The 24,309-nt window shown below is 28.4% G+C and overlaps 2 protein-coding genes across 2 annotated transcripts in view; both read right to left on the minus strand.

The window, feature by feature from the left end:
• Positions 1–24,309, minus strand: part of LOC142338501 (CAAX prenyl protease 1 homolog) — a 447,656-nt gene that overhangs the window by 153,197 nt on the left and 270,150 nt on the right. The window lies entirely within an intron of this gene.
• LOC142338434 (tubulin-specific chaperone cofactor E-like protein) overlaps positions 20,196–24,309 on the minus strand; it is a 40,391-nt gene continuing 36,277 nt past the window's right edge. The window contains exons 5-6 of the mRNA XM_075388197.1: positions 21,736–21,914; positions 20,196–21,340 (exon numbers count right to left, since the gene is read on the minus strand). Of these exons, the coding sequence (XP_075244312.1) occupies positions 21,147–21,340; positions 21,736–21,914 (373 nt within the window). The 3' untranslated portion in view covers positions 20,196–21,146. The remainder of the gene's footprint in view (positions 21,341–21,735; positions 21,915–24,309) is intronic.

The following is a 24,309-nucleotide window of genomic DNA, read 5'->3' on the forward strand; positions in this document are numbered from 1 at the left end:
ATTCAAAAAACAATTTTAACAATTTCAAAAACAATTTTAAGTATTTTAACAAGTTTAACAATTTTAAAAACAATTTTAAAAACAGTTTTAACATATGGTCTTTACCTAACATATTGGTCTTTACCTAAGGAAGCTTATTTCGTGCAATTTTTGATAAAAAAAAAGGAAATTTGAAATATGTACCCACTTTTTTAGCCAATAAAGTTGAATAAAACCTGTCAACAATACTTTTTCGTCCAAATAAAATCAATTGTATTATTGTTAACAATTTTTACATATTTTATAAAACTAACGCAATTTTAGGCAAAAAACATATTCTAACAATTTTAACAATTTTAAAAACAATTTAAAAAACAATTTTAACAATTTCAAAAACAATTTTAAGTATTTTAACAATTTTAACAATTTTAAAAACAATTCTAAAAACAGTTTTAACTTATGGTCTTTACCTAACATATTGGTCTTTACCTAAGGAAGCTTATTTCGTGCAGTTTTTGATAAAAAAATGAAATTTGAAATATGTACCCAAATTTTTAGCCAATAAAGTTGAATAAAACTGTCAACAATACTTTTTCGTCCAAATAAAATCAATTGTATTATTGTTAACAATTTTTACATATTTTATAAAACAAACGCAATTTTAGGCAAAAAACATATTTTAACAATTTTAAAAATTTTAAAAACAATTTAAAAAACAATTTAAACAATTTTAAAAAAATTTTAACAAATTTAACAATTTTAAAAACAATTTTATAAACAGTTTTAACATATGGTCTTTACCTAACATATTTGTCTTTACCTAAAGAAGCCTATTTATTGCAATTTTTGATTTAAAAAAAGAAATTTGAAATATGTACCCAATTTTTTAGCCAATAAAGTTGAATAAAAACTGTCAACCATACTTTTTCGTCCAAACAAAATCAACTCTATTATTGTTAACAATTTTTACATATTTTATAAAACTAACGCAGTTTTAGGCAACAAACATGTTTTAACAATTTTAACAATTTTAAAAACAATTTAAAAAACAATTTTAACAATTTTTAAGAAATTTTAAGAATTTTAACAATATTAACAATTTTAAAAACAATTTTAAAAACAATTTTAACATATGGTCTTTACCTAACATATTGGTCTTCACCTAAGGAAGCTTATTTCCTGCAATTTTTGATAAAAAATGAAATTTGAAATATGTACCCAAATTTTTAGCCAATAAAGTTGAATAAAACTGTCAACAATACTTTTTCGTCCAAATAAAATCAATTGTATTATTGTTAACAATTTTAACAATTTTAAAAACAATTTAAAAAACAATTTAAACAATTTTAAAAACAATTTTAAGAATTCTAACAATTTCAACAATTTTAAAGACACTTTTAGAAACAGTTTTAACATATGGTCTGTACCTAATATTTTGGTCTTTACCTAAAGAAGCTTATTTCGTGCAGTTTTTGATAAAAAAATGAAATTTGAAATATGTACCCAAATTTTTAGCCAATAAAGTTGAATAAAACTGTCAACAATACTTTTTCGTCCAAATAAAATCAATTGTATTACTGTTAACAATTTTTACATATTTTATAAAACGAACGCAATTTTAGGCAAAAAACATATTTTAACAATTTTAAAAATTTTAAAAACAATTTAAAAAACAATTTTAACAATTTTAAAAAATTTTTAACAAATTTAACAATTTTAAAAACAATTATAAACAGTTTTAACATATGGTCTGTACCTAATATTTTGGTCTTTACCTAAAGAAGCTTATTTCGTGCAGTTTTTGATAAAAAAAAGAAATTTGAAATATGTACCCAATTTTTTAGCCAATAAAGTTGAATAAAAACTGTCAACAGTATTTTCGTCCAAATAAAATCAACTGTAATATTGTTAACAATTTTTACATATTTTATAAAACTAACGCAATTTTAGGCAAAAAACATATTCTAACAATTTTAACTATTTTAAAAACAATTTAAAAAACAATTTTAACAATTTTAAGAACAATTTTAGAAATTTTAACAATTTTAACAATTTTAAAAACAATTTTAAAAACAGCTTTAACATACTAGTTTCTACAAACAGTTTTAGCTATCATATTGGTTTTTACCTAAGGAAGCTTATTTCGTGCATTTTTTGATAGAAAAAATAAAATTAGAAGTATTTACCCAGTTTTTTAGCCAATAAAATTGAATAAAAACCGTCAACATTACTTTCAAAAACAATTTTAAGAATTTTAACAATTTTAACAATTTTAAAAACAATTTTAAAAACAATTTTAACATATGGTCTTTACCTGACATATTGGTCTTTACCTAAGGAAGCTTATTTCGTGCAATTTTTGATAAAAAAATGAAATTTGAAATATGTACCCAATTTTTTAGCCAATAAAGTTGAATAAAAACTGCCAGCAATACTTTTTCGTCCAAATAAAATCAACGGTATTTTTGTTAACAATTTTTACATATTTTATAAAACTAACGCAATTTTAGGCAAAAAACATGTTTTAACAATTTTAACAATTTTAAAAACAATTTTAACAATTTTAAAAAAATTTTAAGAATTTTAAGAATTTTAACAATTTTAAAAACAATTTTAACATATGGTCTTTACCTAACATATTGGTCTTTACCTAAAGAAGCTTATTTCGTGCAATTTTTGATTAAAAAATGAAATTTGAAATATGTACCCAAATTTTTAGCCAATAAAGTTGAATAAAAACTGTCAACAATACTTTTTCGTCCAAATAAAATCAACTGTATTATTGTTAACAATTTTTACAAATTTTACAAAACTAACGCAATTTTAGGCAAAAAACATATTTTAACAATTTTAACAATTTTAAAAACAATTTAAAAAACAATTTTAACAATTTTAAAAACAATTTTAAGAAATTTAACAATTTTAACAATTTTAAAAACAATTTTAAAAACAATTTTAACATATGGTCTGTACCTAACATTTTGGTCTTTACCTAAAGAAGCTTATTTCGTGCATTTTTTGATTAAAAAAATGAAATTTGAAATATGTACCCAATTTTTTAGCCAATAAAGTTGAATAAAAACTGTCAACAATACTTTTTCGTCCAAATAGAATCAATTGTATTATTGTTAACAATTTTTACATATTTTATAAAACAAACGCAATTTTAGGCAAAAACATATTTTAAAAATTTTAAAAATTTTAAAAACAATTTAAAAAACAATTTTAACAATTTTAAAAAAAATTTTAAGAATTTTAAAAAATTTAACAATTTTAAAAACAGTTTTATAAACAGTTTTAACATATGGACTTTACCTAACATATTGGTCTTTACCTAAAGAAGCTTATTTATTGCAATTTTTGATTAAAAAAAGAAATTTGAAATATGTACCCAATTTTTTAGCCAGTAAAGTTGAATAAAACCTGTCAACAATACTTTTTCGTCCAAATAAAATCAACTGTATTATTGTTAACAATTTTTACATATTTTATAAAAATAACGCAATTTTAGGCAAAAAACATATTCTAACAATTTTAACAATTTTAAAAACAATTTAAAAAACAATTTTAACAATTTTAAAGCAATTTTAGGAATTTTAACAATTTTAACAATTTTAAAAACAATTTTAAAAACAGTTTTAACATACGGTCTTTACCTAACATATTGGTCTTTACCTAAGGAAGCTTATTTCGTGCAATTTTTGATTAAAAAAATAAAATTTGAAGTATTTACGCAGTTTTTAAGCCAATAAAGTTGAATAAAAACTGTCAACATTACTTTTTTGTCCTAATAAAATCAACTGTATTTTTGTTAACAATTTTTACACAATTTATAAAATTAACGCGATTTTAGGCAAAAAACATACTTTAACAATTTGAAGAATTTTAAAAACAATTTGAGAAACAATTTTAATAATTTTAAAAACAATTTTAAGAATTTTAACAATTTTAACAATTTTAAAAACAATTTTAAAAACAGTTTTAACATATGGTCTTTACCTAACATATTGGTCTTTACCTAAGGAAGCTTATTTCGTGCAATTTTTGATAAAAAAATGAAATTTGAAATATGTACCCAATTTTTTAGCCAATAAAGTTGAATAAAAACTGTCAACAATACTTTTTCGTCCCAATAAAATCAACTGTATTATTGTTAACAACTTTTACATATTTTATAAAACTAACGCAATTTTAGACAAAAAACATACTTTAACAATTTGAACAACTTTAAAAACAATTCAAAAAACAATTTTAACAATTTCAAAAACAATTTTAAGTATTTTAACAATTTTAACGATTTTAAAAACAATTTTAAAAAGAGTTTTAACATATGGTCTTTACCTAACATATTGGTCTTTACCTAAGGAAGCTTATTTCGTGCAATTTTTGATAAAAAAATGAAATCTGAAATATGTACCCAAATTTTTAGCCAATAAAGTTGAATAAAAACTGTCAACAATACTTTTTTGTCCAAATAAAATCAACTGTATTATTGTTAACAATTTTTACATATTTTATAAAACTAACGCAATTTTAGGCAAAAAACATATTTTAACAATTTTATTAATTTTAAAAACAATTTAAAAAACAATTATAACAATTTTAAAAACAATTTTAAGAATTCTAACAATTTTAACAATTTTAAGGACACTTTTAGAAACAGTTTTAACATATGGTCTGTACCTAATATTTTGGTCTTTACCTAAAGAAGCTTATTTCGTGCAATTGTTGATAAAAAAAAATAAATTTGAAATATGTACCCAAATTTTTAGCCAATAAAGTTGAATAAAACTGTCAACAATACTTTTTCGTCCAAATAAAATCAATTGTATTATTGTTAACAATTTTTACATATTTTATAAAACAAACGCAATTTTAGGAAGAAAACATATTTTAACAATTTTAAAAATTTTAAAAACAATTTAAAAAACAATTTTAACAATTTTAAAAAAATTTTAACAAATTTAACAATTTTAAAAACAATTTTATAAACAGTTTTAACATATGGTCTTTACCTAACATATTGGTCTTTACCTAAAGAAGCCTATTTATTGCAATTTTTGATAAAAAAGAAATTTGAAATTTGTACCCAATTTTTTAGCCAATACAGTTGAATAAAAACTGTAAACCATACTTTTTCGTCCAAACAAAATCAACTCTACTATTGTTAACAATTTTTACATATTTTATAAAACTAACGCAGTTTTAGGCAACAAACATGTTTTAACAATTTTAACAATTTTAAAAACAAATTAAAAAACAATTTTAACAATTTTTAAGAAATTTTAAGAATTTTAACAATTTTAATAATTTTAAAAACAATTTTAACATATGGTCTTTACCTACCATATTGGTCTTTACCTAAACAAGCTCATTTCGTGCAATTTTTGATTAAAAAATGAAATTTGAAATATGTACCCAATTTTTGAGCCAATAAAGTTGAATAAAAACTGTCAACAATACTTTTTCGTCCAAATAAAATCAACTGTATTATTGTTAACAATTTTTACATATTTTATAAAACTAACGCAATTTTAGGCAAAAAACATATTTTAACAATTTTAACAATTTTAAAAACAATTTTAAGTATTTTAACAATTTTAACAATTTTAAAAACAATTTTAAAAACAGTTTTAACTTATGGTCTGTACCTAACATTTTGGTCTTTACCTAAAGAAGCTTATTTCGTGCAATTTTTGATTAAAAAAATGAAATTTGAAATATGTACCCAATTTTTTAGCCAATAAAATTGAATAAAAACTGTCAACAATATTTTCGTCCAAATAAAATCAACTGTATTATTGTTAACAATTTTTACATATTTTATAAAACTAACGCAATTTTAGGCAAAAAACATATTTTAACAATTTTATTAATTTTAAAAACAATTTAAAAAACAATTATAACAATTTTAAAAACAATTTTAAGAATTCTAACAATTTTAACAATTTTAAGGACACTTTTAGAAACAGTTTTAACATATGATCTGTACCTAATATTTTGGTCTTTACCTAAAGAAGCTTATTTCGTGCAATTGTTGATAAAAAAAAATAAATTTGAAATATGTACCCAAATTTTTAGCCAATAAAGTTGAATAAAACTGTCAACAATACTTTTTCGTCCAAATAAAATCAATTGTATTATTGTTAACAATTTTTACATATTTTATAAAACAAACGCAATTTTAGGAAGAAAACATATTTTAACAATTTTAAAAATTTTAAAAACAATTTAAAAAACAATTTTAACAATTTTAAAAAAATTTTAACAAATTTAACAATTTTAAAAACAATTTTATAAACAGTTTTAACATATGGTCTTTACCTAACATATTGGTCTTTACCTAAAGAAGCCTATTTATTGCAATTTTTGATAAAAAAGAAATTTGAAATTTGTACCCAATTTTTTAGCCAATACAGTTGAATAAAAACTGTAAACCATACTTTTTCGTCCAAACAAAATCAACTCTACTATTGTTAACAATTTTTACATATTTTATAAAACTAACGCAGTTTTAGGCAACAAACATGTTTTAACAATTTTAACAATTTTAAAAACAAATTAAAAAACAATTTTAACAATTTTTAAGAAATTTTAAGAATTTTAACAATTTTAATAATTTTAAAAACAATTTTAACATATGGTCTTTACCTACCATATTGGTCTTTACCTAAACAAGCTCATTTCGTGCAATTTTTGATTAAAAAATGAAATTTGAAATATGTACCCAATTTTTGAGCCAATAAAGTTGAATAAAAACTGTCAACAATACTTTTTCGTCCAAATAAAATCAACTGTATTATTGTTAACAATTTTTACATATTTTATAAAACTAACGCAATTTTAGGCAAAAAACATATTTTAACAATTTTAACAATTTTAAAAACAATTTTAAGTATTTTAACAATTTTAACAATTTTAAAAACAATTTTAAAAACAGTTTTAACTTATGGTCTGTACCTAACATTTTGGTCTTTACCTAAAGAAGCTTATTTCGTGCAATTTTTGATTAAAAAAATGAAATTTGAAATATGTACCCAATTTTTTAGCCAATAAAATTGAATAAAAACTGTCAACAATATTTTCGTCCAAATAAAATCAACTGTATTATTGTTAACAATTTTTACATATTTTATAAAACTAACGCAATTTTAGGCAAAAAAACATATTCTAACAATTTTAACAATTTTAAAAACAATTCAAAAAACAATTTTAACAATTTTAAGAACAATTTTAGGAATTTTAACAATTTTAACAATTTTAAAAACAATTTTAAAAACAGTTTTAACATACTGTCTTTAGCTATCATATTGGTCTTTACCTAAGGAAGCTTATTTCGTGCAATTTTTGATAAAAAAAAATAAAATTTGAAGTATTTACCCAGTTTTTTAGCCAATAAAGTTGAATAAAAACTGTCAACATTACTTTTTTGTCCAAATAAAATCAACTGTTTTTTTGCTAACAATTTTTACATATTATATAAAATTAACGTGATTTTAGGCAAAAAACATACTTTAACAATTTGAACAATTTTAAAAACAATTTAAGAAACAATTTTAATAATTTTAAAAACAATTTTAAGAATTTTAACAATTTTAAAAACAATTTTAAAAACATTTTTAACATATGGTCTTTACCTAACATATTGGTCTTTACCTAAAGAAGCTTTTTTTTGCAATTTTTGATAAAAAAAGAAAATTGAAATATGTACCCAATTTTTTAGCCAATAAAGTTGAATAAAAACTGTCAACAATACTTTTTCGTCCAAACAAAATCAACTGTATTTTTGTTAACAATTTTTACATATTTTATAAAACTAACGCAATTTTAGGCAAAAAACATGTTTTAACAATTTTGACAATTTTAAAAACAATTTTAACAATTTTAAAAAAATTTTAAGAATTTTAACAATTTTAACAATTTTAAAAACAATTTTAACATATGGTCTTTACCTAAAATATTGGTCTTTACCTAAAGAAGCTTATTTCGTGCAATTTTTGATTAAAAAAAATGAAATTTGAAATATGTACCCAATTTTTTAGCCAATAAAGTTGAATAAAAACTGTCAACAATAGTTTTTCGTCCAAATGAAATCAACTGTATTATTGTTAACAATTTTTACTTATTTTATAAAACTAACGCAATTTTAGGCAAAAAACATATTTTAACACTTTTAAAAACAATTTAAAAAACAATTTTAACAATTTTAAAAACAATTTTAAGAATTTTAACAATTTTTAACAATTTTAAAGACAATTTTGGAAACAGTTTTAACATATGGTCTGTACCTAACATTTTGGTCTTTACCTAAAGAACCTTATTTCGTGCAACTTTTGATTAAAAAAATGAAATTTGAAATATGTACCCAATTGTTTAGCCAATAAAGTTGAATAAAAACTGTCAACAATACTTTTTCGTCCAAATAAAATCAATTGTTTTATTGTTAACAATTTTTACATATTTTATAAAACAAACGCAATTTTAGGCAAAAAACATATTTTAACAATTTTAAAAATTTTAAAAACAATTTAAAAAACAATTTAAACAATTTTAAAAAAATTTTAACAAATTTAACAAATTTAACAATTTTAAAAACAATTTTATAAACAGTTTTAACATATGGTCTTTACCTAACATATTGGTCTTTACATAAAGAAGCTTATTTATTGCAATTTTTGATTAAAAAAAGAAACTTGAAATATGTACCCAATTTTTTAGCCAATAAAGTTGAATAAAAACTTTCAACAAAACTTTTTCGTCCAAATAAAATCAACTGTATTTTTGTTAACAATTTTTACATATTTTATAAAACTAACGCAATTTTAGGCAAAAAACATGTTTTAACAATTTTGACAATTTTAAATACAATTTTAACAATTTTAAAAAAATTTTAAGAATTTTAACAATTTTAACAATTTTAAAAACAATTTTAACATATGGTCTTTACCTAACATATTGGTCTTTACCTAAAGAAGCTTATTTCGTGCAATTTTTGATTAAAAAAATGAAATTTGAAATATGTACCCAATTTTTTAGCCAATAAAGTTGAATAAAAACTGTCAACAATACTTTTTCGTCCAAATAAAATCAACTGTATTTTTGTTAACAATTTTTACATATTTTATAAAACTAACGCAATTTTAGGCAAAAAACATGTTTTAACAATTTCAACAATTTTAAAAACAATTTTAACAATTTTAAAAAAATTTTAAGAATTTTTACAATTTTAACAATTTTAAAAACAATTTTAACATATGGTCTTTACCTAACATATTGGTCTTTACCTAAAGAAGCTTATTTCGTGCAATTTTTGATTAAAAAAATGAAATTTGAAATATGTACCCAATTTTTTAGCCAATAAAATTGAATAAAAACTGTCAGCAATAGTTTTTCGTCCAAATAAAATCAACTGTATTATTGTTAACAATTTTTACTTATTTTATAAAACTAACGCAATTTTAGGCAAAAAACATATTTCAACAATTTTAAAAACAATTTAAAAAACAATTTTAACAATTTTAAAAACAATTTTAAGAATTTTAACAATTTTAACAATTTTAAAGACAATTTTGGAAACAGTTTTAACATATGGTCTGTATCTAACATTTTGGTCTTTACCTAAAGAACCTTATTTCGTGCAACTTTTGATTAAAAAAAATGAAATTTGAAATATGTACCCAATTGTTTAGCCAATAAAGTTGAATAAAAACTGTCAACAATACTTTTTCGTCCAAATAAAATCAATTGTTTTATTGTTAACAATTTTTACATATTTTATAAAACAAACGCAATTTTAGGCAAAAAACATATTTTAACAATTTTAAAAATTTTAAAAACAATTTAAAAACAATTTTAACAATTTTAAAAACATTTTAAGAATTTTAACAAATTTAACAATTTTAAAAACAATTTTATAAACAGTTTTAACATATGGTCTTTACCTAACATATTGGTCTTTACATAAAGAAGCTTATTTATTGCAATTTTTGATTAAAAAAAGAAATTTGAAATATGTACCCAATTTTTTAGCCAATAAAGTTGAATAAAAACTGTCAACAAAACTTTTTCGTCCAAATAAAATCAACTGTATTATTGTTAACAATTTTTACATATTTTATAAAACTAACGCAATTTTAGGCAAAAAACATGTTTTAACAATTTTGACAATTTTAAAAACAATTTAAAAAACAATTTTAACAATTTTTTAAAAAGTTTTAAGAGTTTTAACAATTTTAACAATTTTAAAAACAATTTTAAAAACAATTTTAACATATGGTCTTTACCTAACATATTGGTCTTTACCTAAACAAGCTCATTTCGTGCAATTTTTGATTAAAAAATGAAATTTGAAATATGTACCCAATTTTTTAGCCAATAAAGTTGAATAAAAACTGTCAACAATATTTTCGTCCAAATAAAATCAACTGTATTATTGTTAACAATTTTTACGCAATTTTAGGCAAAAAACATATTCTAACAATTTTAACAATTTTAAAAACAAGTTAAAAAACAATTTCAACAATTTAAAAACAATTTTAGGAATTTTAACAATTTTAACAAATTTAAAAACAATTTTAAAAACAGTTTTAACATACGGTCTTTACCTAACATATTGGTCTTTACCTAAAGAAGCTTATTTCGTGCAATTTTTGATTTAAAAAAATAAAATTTGAAGTATTTACCCTGTTTTTTAGCCAATAAAGTTGAATAAAAACTGTCAACATTAATTTTGTCCAAATAAAATTACCTGTATTTTTGTTAACAATTTTTACATATTTTATAAAATTAACGCGATTTTAGGCAAAAAACATACTTTAACAATTTGAACAATTTTAAAAACAATTTAAGAAACAATTTTAATAATTTTAACAATTTTAAAAACAATTTTAAAAACAGTTTTTAACTTATCGTCTTTATCTAACATATTGGTCTTTACCTAAAGAAGCTTTTTTTGCAATTTTTGATAAAAAAAGAAATTTGAAATATGTACCCAATAAAGAACCTTATTTCGTGCAATTTTTGATTAAAAAAATTAAATTTGAAATATGTACCCAATTGTTTAGCCAATAAAGTTGAATAAAAACTGTCAACAATACTTTTTCGTCCAAATAAAATCAACGGTGTTTTTGTTAACAATTTTTACATATTTTATAAAACTAACGCAATTTTAGGCAAAAAACATGTTTTAACAATTTTAACAATTTTAAAAACAATTTTAACAATTTTAAAAACAATTTTAACATATGGTCTTTACCTAACATATTGGTCTTTACCTAAAGAAGCTTATTTCGTGCAATTTTTGATTAAAAAATGAAATTTGAAATATGTACCCAATTTTTTAGCCAATAAAGTTGAATAAAAACTGAAAACAATACTTTTTCGTCCAAATAAAATCAACTGTATTTTTGGCAAAAAAACATATTCGAACTATTTTAACAATTTTAAAAACAATTTAAGAAACAATTTTAACAGTTTTGAAAACAATTTTAGGAATTTTAACAACTTTAACATTTTAAAAACAATTTTAAAAACAGTTTTAACATACGGTCTTTACCTAACATATTGGTCTTTACCTAAAGAAGCTTATTTCGTGCAATTTTTGATAAAAAAAATGAAATTTGAAGTATTTACCCAGTTTTTTAGCCAATAAAGTTGAATAAAAACTGTCAACATTACTTTTTCGTCCAAATAAAATCAACTGTATTTTTGTTAACAATTTTTATATATTTTATAAAATTAACGCAATTTTAGGCAAAAAACATACTTTAACAATTTGAACAACTTTAAAAACAATTTAAAAAATATTTTTTAATAATTTTGAAAACAATTTTAAGATTTTTAGCACTTTGAACAATTTTAAAAACAATTTTAAAAACAGTTTTAACATATGGTCCTTACCTAACATATTGGTCTTTACCTAAATAAGCTTATTTCGTGCAATTTTTGATAAAAAATTGAAATTTGATATATGTACCCAATTTTTTAGCCAATAAAGTTGAATAAAAACTGTCAACAATACTTTTTCGTATATATAAAATCAACTGTATTATTGTTAACAATTTTAACATATTTTATAAAACTAACGCAATTTTAGGCAAAAAACATGTTTTAACAATTTTAAAAATTTTGAAAACAATTTTAATAAAAATTTTAACAATTTTAAAAAAAATTTTAAGAATTTTAACAACTTTAACAATTTTAAAAACAATTTTATAAACAGTTTTAACATATGGTCTTTACCTAACAAATTGGTCTTTACCTAAAGAAGCTTATTTTGTGCAATTTTTGATTAAAAAAAATGTGAAATATGTAAGAGAATGTCCTTTGTATAGTGAAGCTGCATTTGTGACTCGTCTTACTTTTTTTTTCATTTTATGTTCAACGGGGTGGTGTGGGAGATAGCAAAGTTGTTAATTCATGAAGTTGGGTTGACGTTATGTCTCTTCAACAAATCTTTTTTCAATGTCTGCATCGATGGTTTGGTTGTAACGAAAAAATAGGTCTGGTTCTTGTTGAAGTCGGTTTTTAAGTGACTGTAATTGTGCTTTGGCAAGAAAGTAGTTATTTGGTAGCTTAATGTCATCTTTCCAAGGTAGTCCGATCTCATAACAAGAACAGTTGTGGCATTTCGTCCTTTTTAGTGTTTCAAGAGCTTTCCTGTCATCTGCTGTCAGTGTCTTTTTTCCGCTCACTAAATTTTTTCCCTCCTTTGTCCAAAACATTTGAAGCATGTCGTTCTCTATATCATGTTCTGGGTTTTTTTATTATGTTGTAAAGCGTGATGTTGTAATTGATTTCTTGTTTATTACTGGTTGGCTTGTACTTCTGTGGTATTGGTCCTGTAACGGTCCATCCAAGCTGTGTCAAGGCTCCGTATGGGGTTCCTGGTGGTCCTGTTGTGGATTTGAGTGGTACTGTTGCTATGAAGGCATTCGCTCCGATTAAAACTCCTATTCTGTTGTCTCGTACTTGTGATGTTGTTAAGATGATCGTAGTCGGCGCAGATAGAGTTCAACATCTCAACGGGTACATTCGGCATTTGAAAGTCAGATGCTGACGTGGCGTACACCGGTAGGTTGAAAAGAGTTCGGGTGCTGTTGAGTGATCCAATTCCCAGAAGGACTTCAGTTGATGTTATGATGTGTTCTCCGAAAAGTTAAGAAATTGGTACTGCAATGTGATCTTTGTTTTTTATTCTGAGTGCTTTTGCCATTGAGTTTTTTATTTGTGTGTTGTCGCTCCCGCTATCCAAAAGAGCATATGTTTCTATTGATACGTCTTCTGTGTAAAGGATAACCGGAATGGCTTGAAGTTGAACTTGAGTTCGTATCCACGAACTGATTTGGTTGTTGCTGCATGTGTGATTTTGTGGTCGTGGGTTGCTGTTGTTGAAGTTTTGTTGCCTTTGGCTTTGATTTCTTGTGTCTGTTTAATTATGAGAATTCCGGTGTTCTGTTGTCGTGAATTTGTATTTCGCATGAAGTTGTTCGGATTGTTATAATTTCTTTTGAAGGTGCTTCCATTGTTGTTGTTGGGATTGTAATTCTGATTGAAACGGTTAGTGTTTTTGTTTTGATCAAAAGCATTACGTGTGTTGTTGTTATGATTGTAACCAACCACTCTTCCATAATTGAATCCATGTGGTTGAAACTGTGATCTGTTCGCGGTTATCTGTGTTTGGTGTCCGTTGTTTTGTTGACCACGATTGTTGTGATAATTGTTTGCAGAATAGTTTTGAACCTGGTTGTGTGTTTGTTGTTGATATTGTTGCTGTTGGTTGCTTTGCTGTTGCTGAGTTGGTAAAAATGTCTGTGAACTGTTGAAGTTGTTTCTGTGAAATGTTGAGTGATGAAATCCGTTGCAGTTTTCAATGCGACATCGGTAAGCACTGTTACACTGCCCCTTTGGGTGTTCGGTGAGGCAATATGGGCAAATTTTCAGTTGTCTTACTGTTTGTATTCTTTCGTTAATATCTTTATTGAGGCACTGGTTGCATTTTACTAGGTTGTGACTGTATACACATAGAGGACATCTTTTGTTAATTTGCTGTTGGAAGAGTCAGTTTGATCTTCTAGATGAACTGTTTTCTTGATTGGTTGGTCTTTGTGATTTTGACAAATCTTCGAAAGCTTCTGCGTAATTATCGATCTAGTCCTTAAAATGTATTAAATTAGGTTGAACAATAGCTTGCCTAGGGACGTATTCGTTCCATCTGATTATCATTGTTGGTGCAAGTTTATCTTTTGCAATCTTAAGGACAGCTGAAGATTGAAGATCGGTTGTGAAATCAATTGTCAGTATAAACGTTTGAACCAATTGTCTAAAAAACGCTGCAAGAGATAAAAAACTTTCGGGGTTATTAATGATCGGTCTGGGCCAGTGTTCGAACTTATCAAGGTAAGCTGCTGTAACATGCTGTGGTTTCCCGAATCGTTCATGTAATTCTTGCATTGCTTCATAATAAAACTCTCCGTTGTATGGGTATCCAATAATGCTACCTTTGGCTCTGTCTGTGAGGGCGTTTTGAAGATATGTCATCCGTTGGGCATCTGCCAGTGTTCCATTGTCATGTATTGTGGCTTTGAAAAAACTAAACTAGTCGTGCCATCTCAATGGATCTGCGCTGAAGGATTTGAGTTGAGTTTTTGGAAGATTAATGCTGGAAGGGACAGGTTGTTGTTGTGCTTGTCATGGCAAGAAATTGTTTTCTGTTGTCTGTGTATGTTGAAACTGTCTGTCTGGTTGTTGGCCAGTTCTGTTGATGTAATTTGGTAGTCTTTGGTCTTGTGCGTTGCGATTAAAACTGCAAAGATTGTTGTTTGTCTCCGGGATTAGGTTGTTGACGGCTTTCCTGCTCAATTCTCTGTCATTTGATTGGTTACTTCTATTGATTTTGTTCGCATCTTGATAGAAATTGATGCTTTGAAGAAATTGCTGTTCTTGATTTTGAGCATGTTCGTGAATATTTGAAGTACCTTGACCTTGAGTCTCCCCTGAAATTGGGTATTTGTTGAGGCGAGGTTAACATCATGGATCTTGTCTATTTTTCTTTCTCTTTTTCTGGCTCCCTATCTTTTTGGCTGTAGTTCATAATGCGTTATGTTACTGCTTAGTCTGATGTTGTCAATTTGTTGATGATCGTCGCTTTCATCGTCTGTTGATTGTAGACAATTACTGTCGTTCTCTGTTGTCTGTTGATTTCTTCTGTGTAAAGGCGTGATTTTTTTTGATGATTGCTTCCTGCTAAAAGGATGTAAGTTTTGTTGTCTTGATTGTTACTGATGTGGCTGTGTTTTCCTTAGTGTTTTCCGTTGGTCTGGGATGTTAGTGTCAAATGTCTGATTGGAACTGCAATCAGATTCGGTACTTACATCTGATTGTTATTTTTTTGTTTCCTTTTAGTGTGTTTATAGGATTTGGGTTTGTCGTTTGATGTAGTGGTACCAACATCGGGTCTTATGTTGATTGGTCCGATGTTTTGCTCTTTGTAGTTAACTTCAATTGCTTCTCAGGATTTTGTCGAGTCCTCATCACCATTGCTTTTTCCTTGTTCTGCTCTTATGTGATGGTCACCATTATTGTTTGGAAAACTCCCTATCATCTTTGACGAAGTTCATTCTGTGTTTGACTCATCATTCAGCTGTAATGTTCTCTCGCATATTTGTGTGAAGTTGGTTTTTGGATCGGTGCGTCTCTGTTTTTGACTGTACCCAAAATGTCTCAGAGGAAACTCAATATAGGAATTTGGGTTATATTTGTCGTTACTGTCTTTGTTGTCTGCCATTGACGTTGTATCCCCTCCTCCCATTGACGTTGTATCTGAATTGATAGCGTTCCCTATCAATTAATTACTTTGTTCTATGTCATCGTCATCTTTCTGTCCATGTTGGGGATTTCTGCTGCTTTGTTGTTGTTTTTCTGAAGCGGGGAGAGTTGTTACTTTGTCTGTGCTGCTCTCTGCTTTTGATTTGTTTCTCAAATTGTATGTCTTTTGTTGTTGAGGGTTCGTCATTTTGACTGTTATTTTGCTGTGGTTGTGCTCTTCTTTGGCGCTCTGGCAAATGGCTGTCGGAGTCTGTAGTAACTTCTATTGAATGGTCTTTGCGATATTTTTTTCACTTCAAGATAACTAGATTTCGTTCTGCTGAATTCTCCATTATTTCTTTCAGTTCATTTTGTGTGAGGTTGTATTTAAAAAGGTTGTCGCTGAGTTTGTCTAACTGCAGCTTTTGTTGAGAAAGAGACTCATTGGACAAATTGCTGCCCTCTAAATTTTCCTCTTGAATCATTGCCTAAAGATAGTTGACATTGACTGTCCATTCTGCTTCTCTCCTTTGCAGCTGTTGTTGTATAGCCTTTTTCTTATTATTGGCGCTGGGCATATTGATACAGGTGACTATTGCAACAGTTTTGAACTTTGTTCTTGTTCGATCTATCAGTTTGTGAGTTTTGGTTTTTGTTAAGTGTTCGTAACTGCTGATTAAATCAAGTCCTATCAAAAGCAATGGACACGCGTAAGAGTATTCAGTTTGTTTGCTGCAGTTAAGCAGCTGCTCTAGACGCTTTTGTTTTCTTATTGTCCTGTTAATGTGTTGAGGATGTTATTGTTCTGGGGCAGGACGATATGATTGCTTTTATACGAAAGCTACAGATTTAAGTGTTTTACCTTTTCGACACAAAACCTATTCTTCTGAAATTTGAGCGAAAAAGCAATCAGACCTGTTTTTTAATGAAGTGAAGTGGGGTTTGGTCTGACTTTCTTTTAACCTAAGCTTTGTTGGGTCTGTTGAACTTTGCAGATAGTCAGAGAACGTCAAATTTTTCACGGAAAAATAATATCAAAATGTGTTTGTTATCGCCTTTGATGCTGGCCGTTATTCTTTGACGTTTAAATCTTTTCTGCAACGAACAACCTGAATCCTAAGTTTTTTCTTCTTTAACGTGCCCTCTGAAGTAGAAAGTGTTTGACTGTAATTGCTGTGTTCTTTCTTGCTTTACATTCTTTTTGAATAAAAAAATCGGAAACTTGATTATTAACTACGATAAAAACAAATTGTGAGTGTGTGTATATTTATTTAAATGTGTGTATATGTGTATGAACACTATCTACTCCAGAGTTAAAAACAATGTACACGCGTCCTGAAAACTAAAAAACGTTATTGAACGCTAATCTCATCTACGAATATGGAAAATTCTGTTTCAAATCGAAAAAGTGCAAAGCTTGTTTTTTTTTGTTTTTTTTTCAACAGAAGCGTTGACAAAGTTTTCTTATATTAGATACTGGGTATATAAATATGATATTAGTATATAAATATGATGTTAGTAGGTATTTTATAGGTATACAATTATATAAATGTTACTTCGGATGAAGACCCTTTGATTTTTTTGTTAACTTTGTTCTTCGTTGGACTATTTGGTTGCTGAGAGACAATCTTCTGTAGACGTCATTTCTTGTTTCACATTTTTGTACTTATCTATTTTCCTTTCTTTTTTCTTTTCTTCTCAACTCTCTATCTTGTTTATTCTGGTTCTTCGTTGTTGTCGCTAAGTGACGGCTCCTTTCTAAAGGGTTTTAAAATACCGCAAACATTTTGAATTATAGGAACAATGGAAGTAGTACTGAGAAAATTTCTTAAAGTACTCCCTGATGTTGTTAACTTTTTTTTCAGTGGTTCAATTTCAGAAGTTTGGTTGCTTTCATGGTGTTTGTCGTTAAAAAGGGTCATCAATGTTTACTACTTATTCACAAGAGATTTCCAGAATACAATGAATTGCTAGGTTGCACACGTGGGTAAAACATAAAACCCGCAAATTTTACAAATCAAATCAAAACAAATTAGTCCCCCCCCCCTCAAGAGGGGTCAGAACAATTGTGGCCATAACCAAACGTTATTCAAATTATTGCAGAAAAAACCAGCCAATATAATCTTTAAAATTGCGAAGAAAAATGCTCAATCAATATTTACTGCTATGCGAAATTAATTAAGGCATCAAAATTGCTGTGCCGAAGAGCCCCAGTTTTATTAGCCGCATGGTTGTTTTGAATTTTTCCCCGAGATTTCAGTTTGTTCAGAAAGTTGTGATGAAAACTGTTAAAGCGTGTCCTGTTAAATTGAGAACAGCTCATTCTAAATAATTGCGAGTTAAAATAACTCTAAAACAGCGTTTGATTACTTGATGATAAGTGATCGGCGTCAATGGTTTCGATTATTTTTAGTTAGTCCTTTATTAGAACGAAAACGACTTATGCTGTACAATCATAATAGGAAAACTACATTAAATCGAACTATTTTGTTCAGCGGTAGCCAAACAAGTTGGCCGATAATTTTTCATCTGTAGTTCAATTCTTGTCCCAAGTTTTTACAAGTTTTCAGTCGAAACATTTTGCGCATATATCCATCCGAATGGATTATGTTTTAATAGAAATACTACTTTTGATATTCATTTAATAGTACGCCATTTTCTAGTTATTCCAAACATATTAGCTTAACCAAATGAAATGTAGTAGTGCTCTTCGGTGTATGGGTGATAGACAGCCAGAGTACAGATAGTAGTTTTGCATTAAAATTAGCTGCAAATTGCAGTCGGAGCTAGGTTCAGCCTCTGATAGTGTCCATATTCAGCAATATCGCATAAGCAGTATCGAAGTAACTACTCCGTCAGTACGCGACCAATCTTTCGGTAAGGGTTAGGTTACATTACCGTTATTACAAAGATTTCTCGCACTCTTGACCCAGTTTCGTCATATTGTGTGACGCAAGGGTTTAATTTACTCTCCCTAGTAACTCATTAGAAACATACAATAGTAGTCGACATAATTCTTAAAAGATTTAAAAGTATAATTTTATAGTCAACAAAATCGTCATCGATACGACTAGGAAAAACTGCCGAGAAAGTGAGCCCACTAGAAGACTAGATCCTGCACGCAAATAGGACGAAACGCGCGGAATTCAAGCTGTGTCGCAATCTCAGAACAAGCTTGTAAGCATTGCAAGCTTATATTGCAACGGCGATTGCTCCCTAAGTATTTTAGGCGTTCGCTATGATCAAGTTGAATGGTAGTCTGAAATTGCTCAAACAAAAATTGTCAGACCTTACATGTCGGAGATATTGCTGTGACTCCTGAGAGTAATATCAGATATATCAAGGCTTTGAACGTCCATACAGTGCTCTTCAGGGTCCAGGGACCTTTGTGCCATGAATTTTGTTACCTTGCGTACGAAAACTTGGCATAACAGTTTCGAAGTTACGAAGTGATCGTTCTTCTGGAACTGCATTTTGTAAAGATGATCGTTTACTGGGGGGTAATGTTCTGGTGAAAAGAAAAGAACGACTGACCGGATTAAAAGCAAGCAACCGTTCTCTACCACAAAAAGGCACTTGTAAATGGAATAAACTTCCTCTTAAAATACGGAAAAATAAAACAAATTTAAAAGAATGAAGAATGATAAAACAGCATCTGCTCTGCGCAAATTAAAATTGTACCATTCGGAAGAAACATTTGCTACTTCAGAAATTATTTTGCAGTATATGGAACCCTTAATTTTGATTTGAAATATGGTACTGGAGAAATAGACTATATATCATATCCGACTTGTCAACTTTAACCGACTGGTTATGAAAGTAATTTACTCGCCAATTCGGAAAACGACCAGCAACACCATATTATTTGATAGAAATTTTGTTTAAGGGCAACTAAAAAGATACGTGCCGACTATTGTGTTTCAGCGACATGTTTGCATGTTCTTTTCAAAATCTGAAGGGAAACGCTTCATAAAGTCAGTGACATTTATGTTTGTCAATGTTTTGAACGAAAACTCTTAACTTAAAATCCACGAGGAATCATTCAGAACGGAAAACCGTGCTCAATTTTGAAGGATTATGCTCGTCTATATGGATTACTTGTCTGCTTCTTTGTTGATTATGTACATGTATAGTTTCAGTCGAAATCTGCTTAAAATATGTTCTAATTTTGAAACTGGCCGAAGCGAAATGTGACGACAGGATGAATGATGAAGCGCATTCAATAACATCAACGAGGAAGAATTTCCTACCATTTGAGTACGCCACCAATCGGTAAAACTAACCTTTAAGCGTACCTACAAAATTAAAATTGGGCGCAAGCATCACTATCAAGTAAACATTTTCCGTGCGTGTGTGGGAAGGAGGTGGGGCGTGCAAGATGGGGGAATTTCTGCTGAGACAAAACAAATCAATGGTCCCAATAAGACTCAATTCTAGATATTAGAAATAAATATCAGCGAGGTAAACAATTATTTTAAACTCAAACCGAGCCGCATAAACAAACAAATGCTTGAAATCCTAGAATGAAGACGACCGAAGTCAAAAATAGCACACAAACACCATCTAATCTTATCAAAGCACATCTAACAGTCGTCAGCAGTTCATTACAGACACAACACCTAAAGTTGAAATTGCAATTGATTAGTATTAGCATCTACAAATGAGCATTAACCATTATCATTATAAGCACTTGATAAATTCAATATTAATTATTCATTTAAGGCTTGGATCATAAAGTTAGAAAATGAGCGTGAGAAAAAGAATTAGCTATACAGTTAGTGTACAATTTACATGAAAAGGAGGATATTTAAAGAATGAAAAGTAAAAACCAGGAAGACAAAAGATTTTATGTTAAATCTAGTAGACTACGTAACCAGTTGGAGTTTCACGGTCAACAAAAAACAACATAGCGCATTTCGCAGTCGTTAATCTCATACATTCACTCAATGAATCTTGAATAGAAATGTTTGCACTATTAAGCAAATCAAACAGTGAACAGAATTTCATTAAACGGATTACCCTTTCTAGCACAGACCCTATTAGCCAACGCTATAAAATGGTCACATCCAGTATAAAACGTCTTGAGTTGAACGACTTCGCAACGGATTGAATAACGGAACAGGTAATAGCACCCTTCACGCCTTCCCTTTTCGACGCGCTTTCCTAATTCATCAAAGAACGATTGACGTCTCAACCGCTTTTCATCGCGTAAACTTTTCAGTTCAGCTGTTGCTTACAATCCGACAATCAGAACACTGAGAAATGTTATCATACCGTGAATCATCACACCGTTTGCAAAAAATCATACGAAATAGGGAACAGTCCAAGTTCATTATGATTGGTTGTTCGCTTTTAGTTTGTAATTAGCGTGATGGCTGTCGTTGTGCATTGTGGTGTCGGCTGATGGTGCGTGCGTGTAGTTCGCTCTGGTCACACAGTCCAGCTGTGGACAACTGGATAGACATGAGTTTGAGTTCACTGAAGCAGCCTACTGGCCCAAACGCCTCCTCCATCATGGCGTCCTTGTAGAACAGGTTGAAGTCTTTTAATCCAATGCCTAAAATCAAAGTAGCTTTAGTGGAAGCTAACTTCTATGCCAGAAATATATATGGTCCATAATAGTTCAGCCAGCAACTAGAGGTCGAGTAGATTGTGTACTTAGGTCAATCAATAGTAAACAATGTAATCAATAGATCCCGCAGCTTGCATCTCACTGAACCCGCTTATTTCAAAAATTTGACAAATTTCTTAAAATTTAAAGTTTACTTTTGTAGTAATTAAAAACAGTTGCAAACACAGACACTTTGCGTCTTAAATAATGCCAGATCTAAGCACGATCTACCAAATTTCGTCAGGTTTCCGGTATTTGAGGGGGGGGGGGAACGCCGAGGTAAATTATTGAAACAGAAGGTATCTTCTCTAGTTTATCCTGATGTTTAGTTGAGAACCTACCGATGATCTCAGATACACATGTTTTGAGCTGAAGGACAGTGATTGATGGCTTCACTTGTATCTCCTTGCATATCTCCATCTCACTGCAGTGCAACTGTAGACAGATCTGCTCTATCGGAGACAAGTCCACCTCTCCCAGCTTCTCTAACTGGCCATACTTATCCACCAGTTCAAAATACCTTCAATACAAACAACTCTACTCAGCCACTTAATGCCTTCCGGGCGTTACCTGTTTATCCCGTTTTGGGGACGAAAAGTCCAAAGGGTAAGACGAAAAAATTGGTGCAGTGAAAAATTGCACACGAAAACATCGCCGGACTCGAAGCGTCGGAATTTTACAGAACACCGTACTTGCCACAGAAACCATTACCGTTTGTCTGAAAACAGTAACTCTTAACATCACCAGAATTGATAAAAAAATTGTATAATTTACGCCGCTGTCCTTACGAGAAAGATATGAGCATTGGGATCATTGAAACAAGTAAAAAAACAATTATATCATTCTGTAACAAAAAGAAGCACAGATTTAAAACATAAGACCTAACTTCGACTTAAAAACTGAAATCTTTCGACTGAAATCTTGCTACCGCAAAACTTCATACTATAAAGAACATTTGACAACAATGAAAAAGGTCAAAAATCTTACGATGGACAAACACTGATATGCTCAAAAACTGACAGGGCTACCAATCAAATAACTCAAGATTTCAGTTTTAAAAAGTAAGTAAAAAAAGTAAAAATCGGTCAAATTTTAAAACGGAATTTCAGCAAATTCTCAATACTGAATTTTATTAAATGAAATAAATTCCAAAATCTTGACAAAGACATTCAAGAAACAGGCTAAAATCAATACAATATTTTCAAACAACTGATAAAAGCTGAGTGAAAAAAACTATGTTATGTCTTAGGAGCATGTTAGGATGATACAGGCAAGAATGTAGAGATTGTGGAATAGGGCATTCACGGTATGAACTATCAAAGGGAAGTTACCATATGCACTGATTTTTGAAAAAAAGTCCGATTAAAAATACAAAAATTAAGAAATCAATTCAAAAATAGTCAAGCATTATTAACCTAAAAATGAGAATTATGTTCCCACTTTACACTTGAAACGCATTGTTAAGCTCTGAAAAACACTCTGGTATCAATTTCAGATGGTTACATATTAAAAACATAACCGACTAAACGTCGGAAGAATTGCTCTCGAACGACTCCCGGGAGCTCTAATGAATTGCAGCCTGCTTCAGTCGGGGGGAGCCTAATGGGACTAATAAGTTCAAAAGTGGGCTTCAAATAACCACATTAGGGGGTTGACATATACCACTATTAAGATTTAAAGTAAAAAATGGCACCAGTTTCGGCGCAATTTTAATTTGACTTTTAATATTAAATTGCCGCCAATTGAGTTCAGCTGCTTGAAATTCTGATTGAGAGAAAATTTTAGATCACGCGAAACGCAAAAAGTCAAGAGCGTAAAAGTCACTCGAAAAGTCAAAACTGTCAAGCGAAAATTTTGAATACAAAGTTTTGCATTGTCAAGCGTTTACAATAATTGCTATGAACTTCGTTCAAGAGCAATTAACTACTTGCACAAGAAAAGCACATTATAGTTAAAAGACTTTGCCAGGTAAAAAAAGGTTAAAAACGGTTACCTATATGCTTCATTGTCAAAAACACTTTTCAAAGTCTAAAAGTCATAACTAAACGCAGCACATTATCAAAAAACTTCTCTCACGACAAAAAAATTAATTCACATAGCAATTTTACTCACTTTCACTTTTAGGTCAAAACAGCGTCAGAACCAAGACATCCGGCGAAAAACATTCTCGAGACGCCTCGAACACAAAATACTAACGCCTCAAATTACCAGTACCTACTAAAACCACTCAAGAAAATTTAAAAATACATTTAAAATCAATTCATGAAAAAGCCTTCAAGCCTATAAGACTAGAAATGTTCACAAAACAAGGTTCAAGTCATAATAGGCTCAGAAATTGGTCTACGGTTGCAAAAAAAAAGAACTGCAAAAAATTAAGAATAATTTAAAATTGTTGGATTTTTTGTCATATTTCTCAGCAAACGATTTTTTGTCATATTTCTGGGGTCAAAACATAACTTAAGTAATAGGTTTCCTTCCAAGTCACAGAGCAATAAGCACAATGAAATAAACACAACCATAGGTAAAAAATCGCTAATAAACACCTAAAAACGAGCAAAATAGCTGAAAAAACCTCTTAAATACCACAAAAACTCATCTTCATTACCAAAAACCCTTCAAACTACTACCAACACAAACCAAACATAGCCGGCAGATTGCCGGAATAGCTGCGAAAGAATAGACCTGCGTGTCATATAATAGAGATAGAAACAGATACCGAACTAAATTGAAAAAAAAAATCGACGCAGCTCAAAAAACTAGAATAAAAATATTCAGCGATAAATTAATAAAGCTTGTTAAAATTCATTCCACAGACGCCTCTTATTAGGGAACTTTACTGCGCATATGAGTTCCTTTGACCTTAAACAAATTCAAATTAAACTTCCGTTTTTAAAGTGCAAAAGTCATTTTATTGA

This window comes from Convolutriloba macropyga, chromosome 1 (genome assembly GCF_964194025.1).
Source record: "Convolutriloba macropyga chromosome 1, txConMacr16.3, whole genome shotgun sequence".
Classification (NCBI taxonomy): Eukaryota; Metazoa; Xenacoelomorpha; order Acoela; family Convolutidae; genus Convolutriloba; species Convolutriloba macropyga.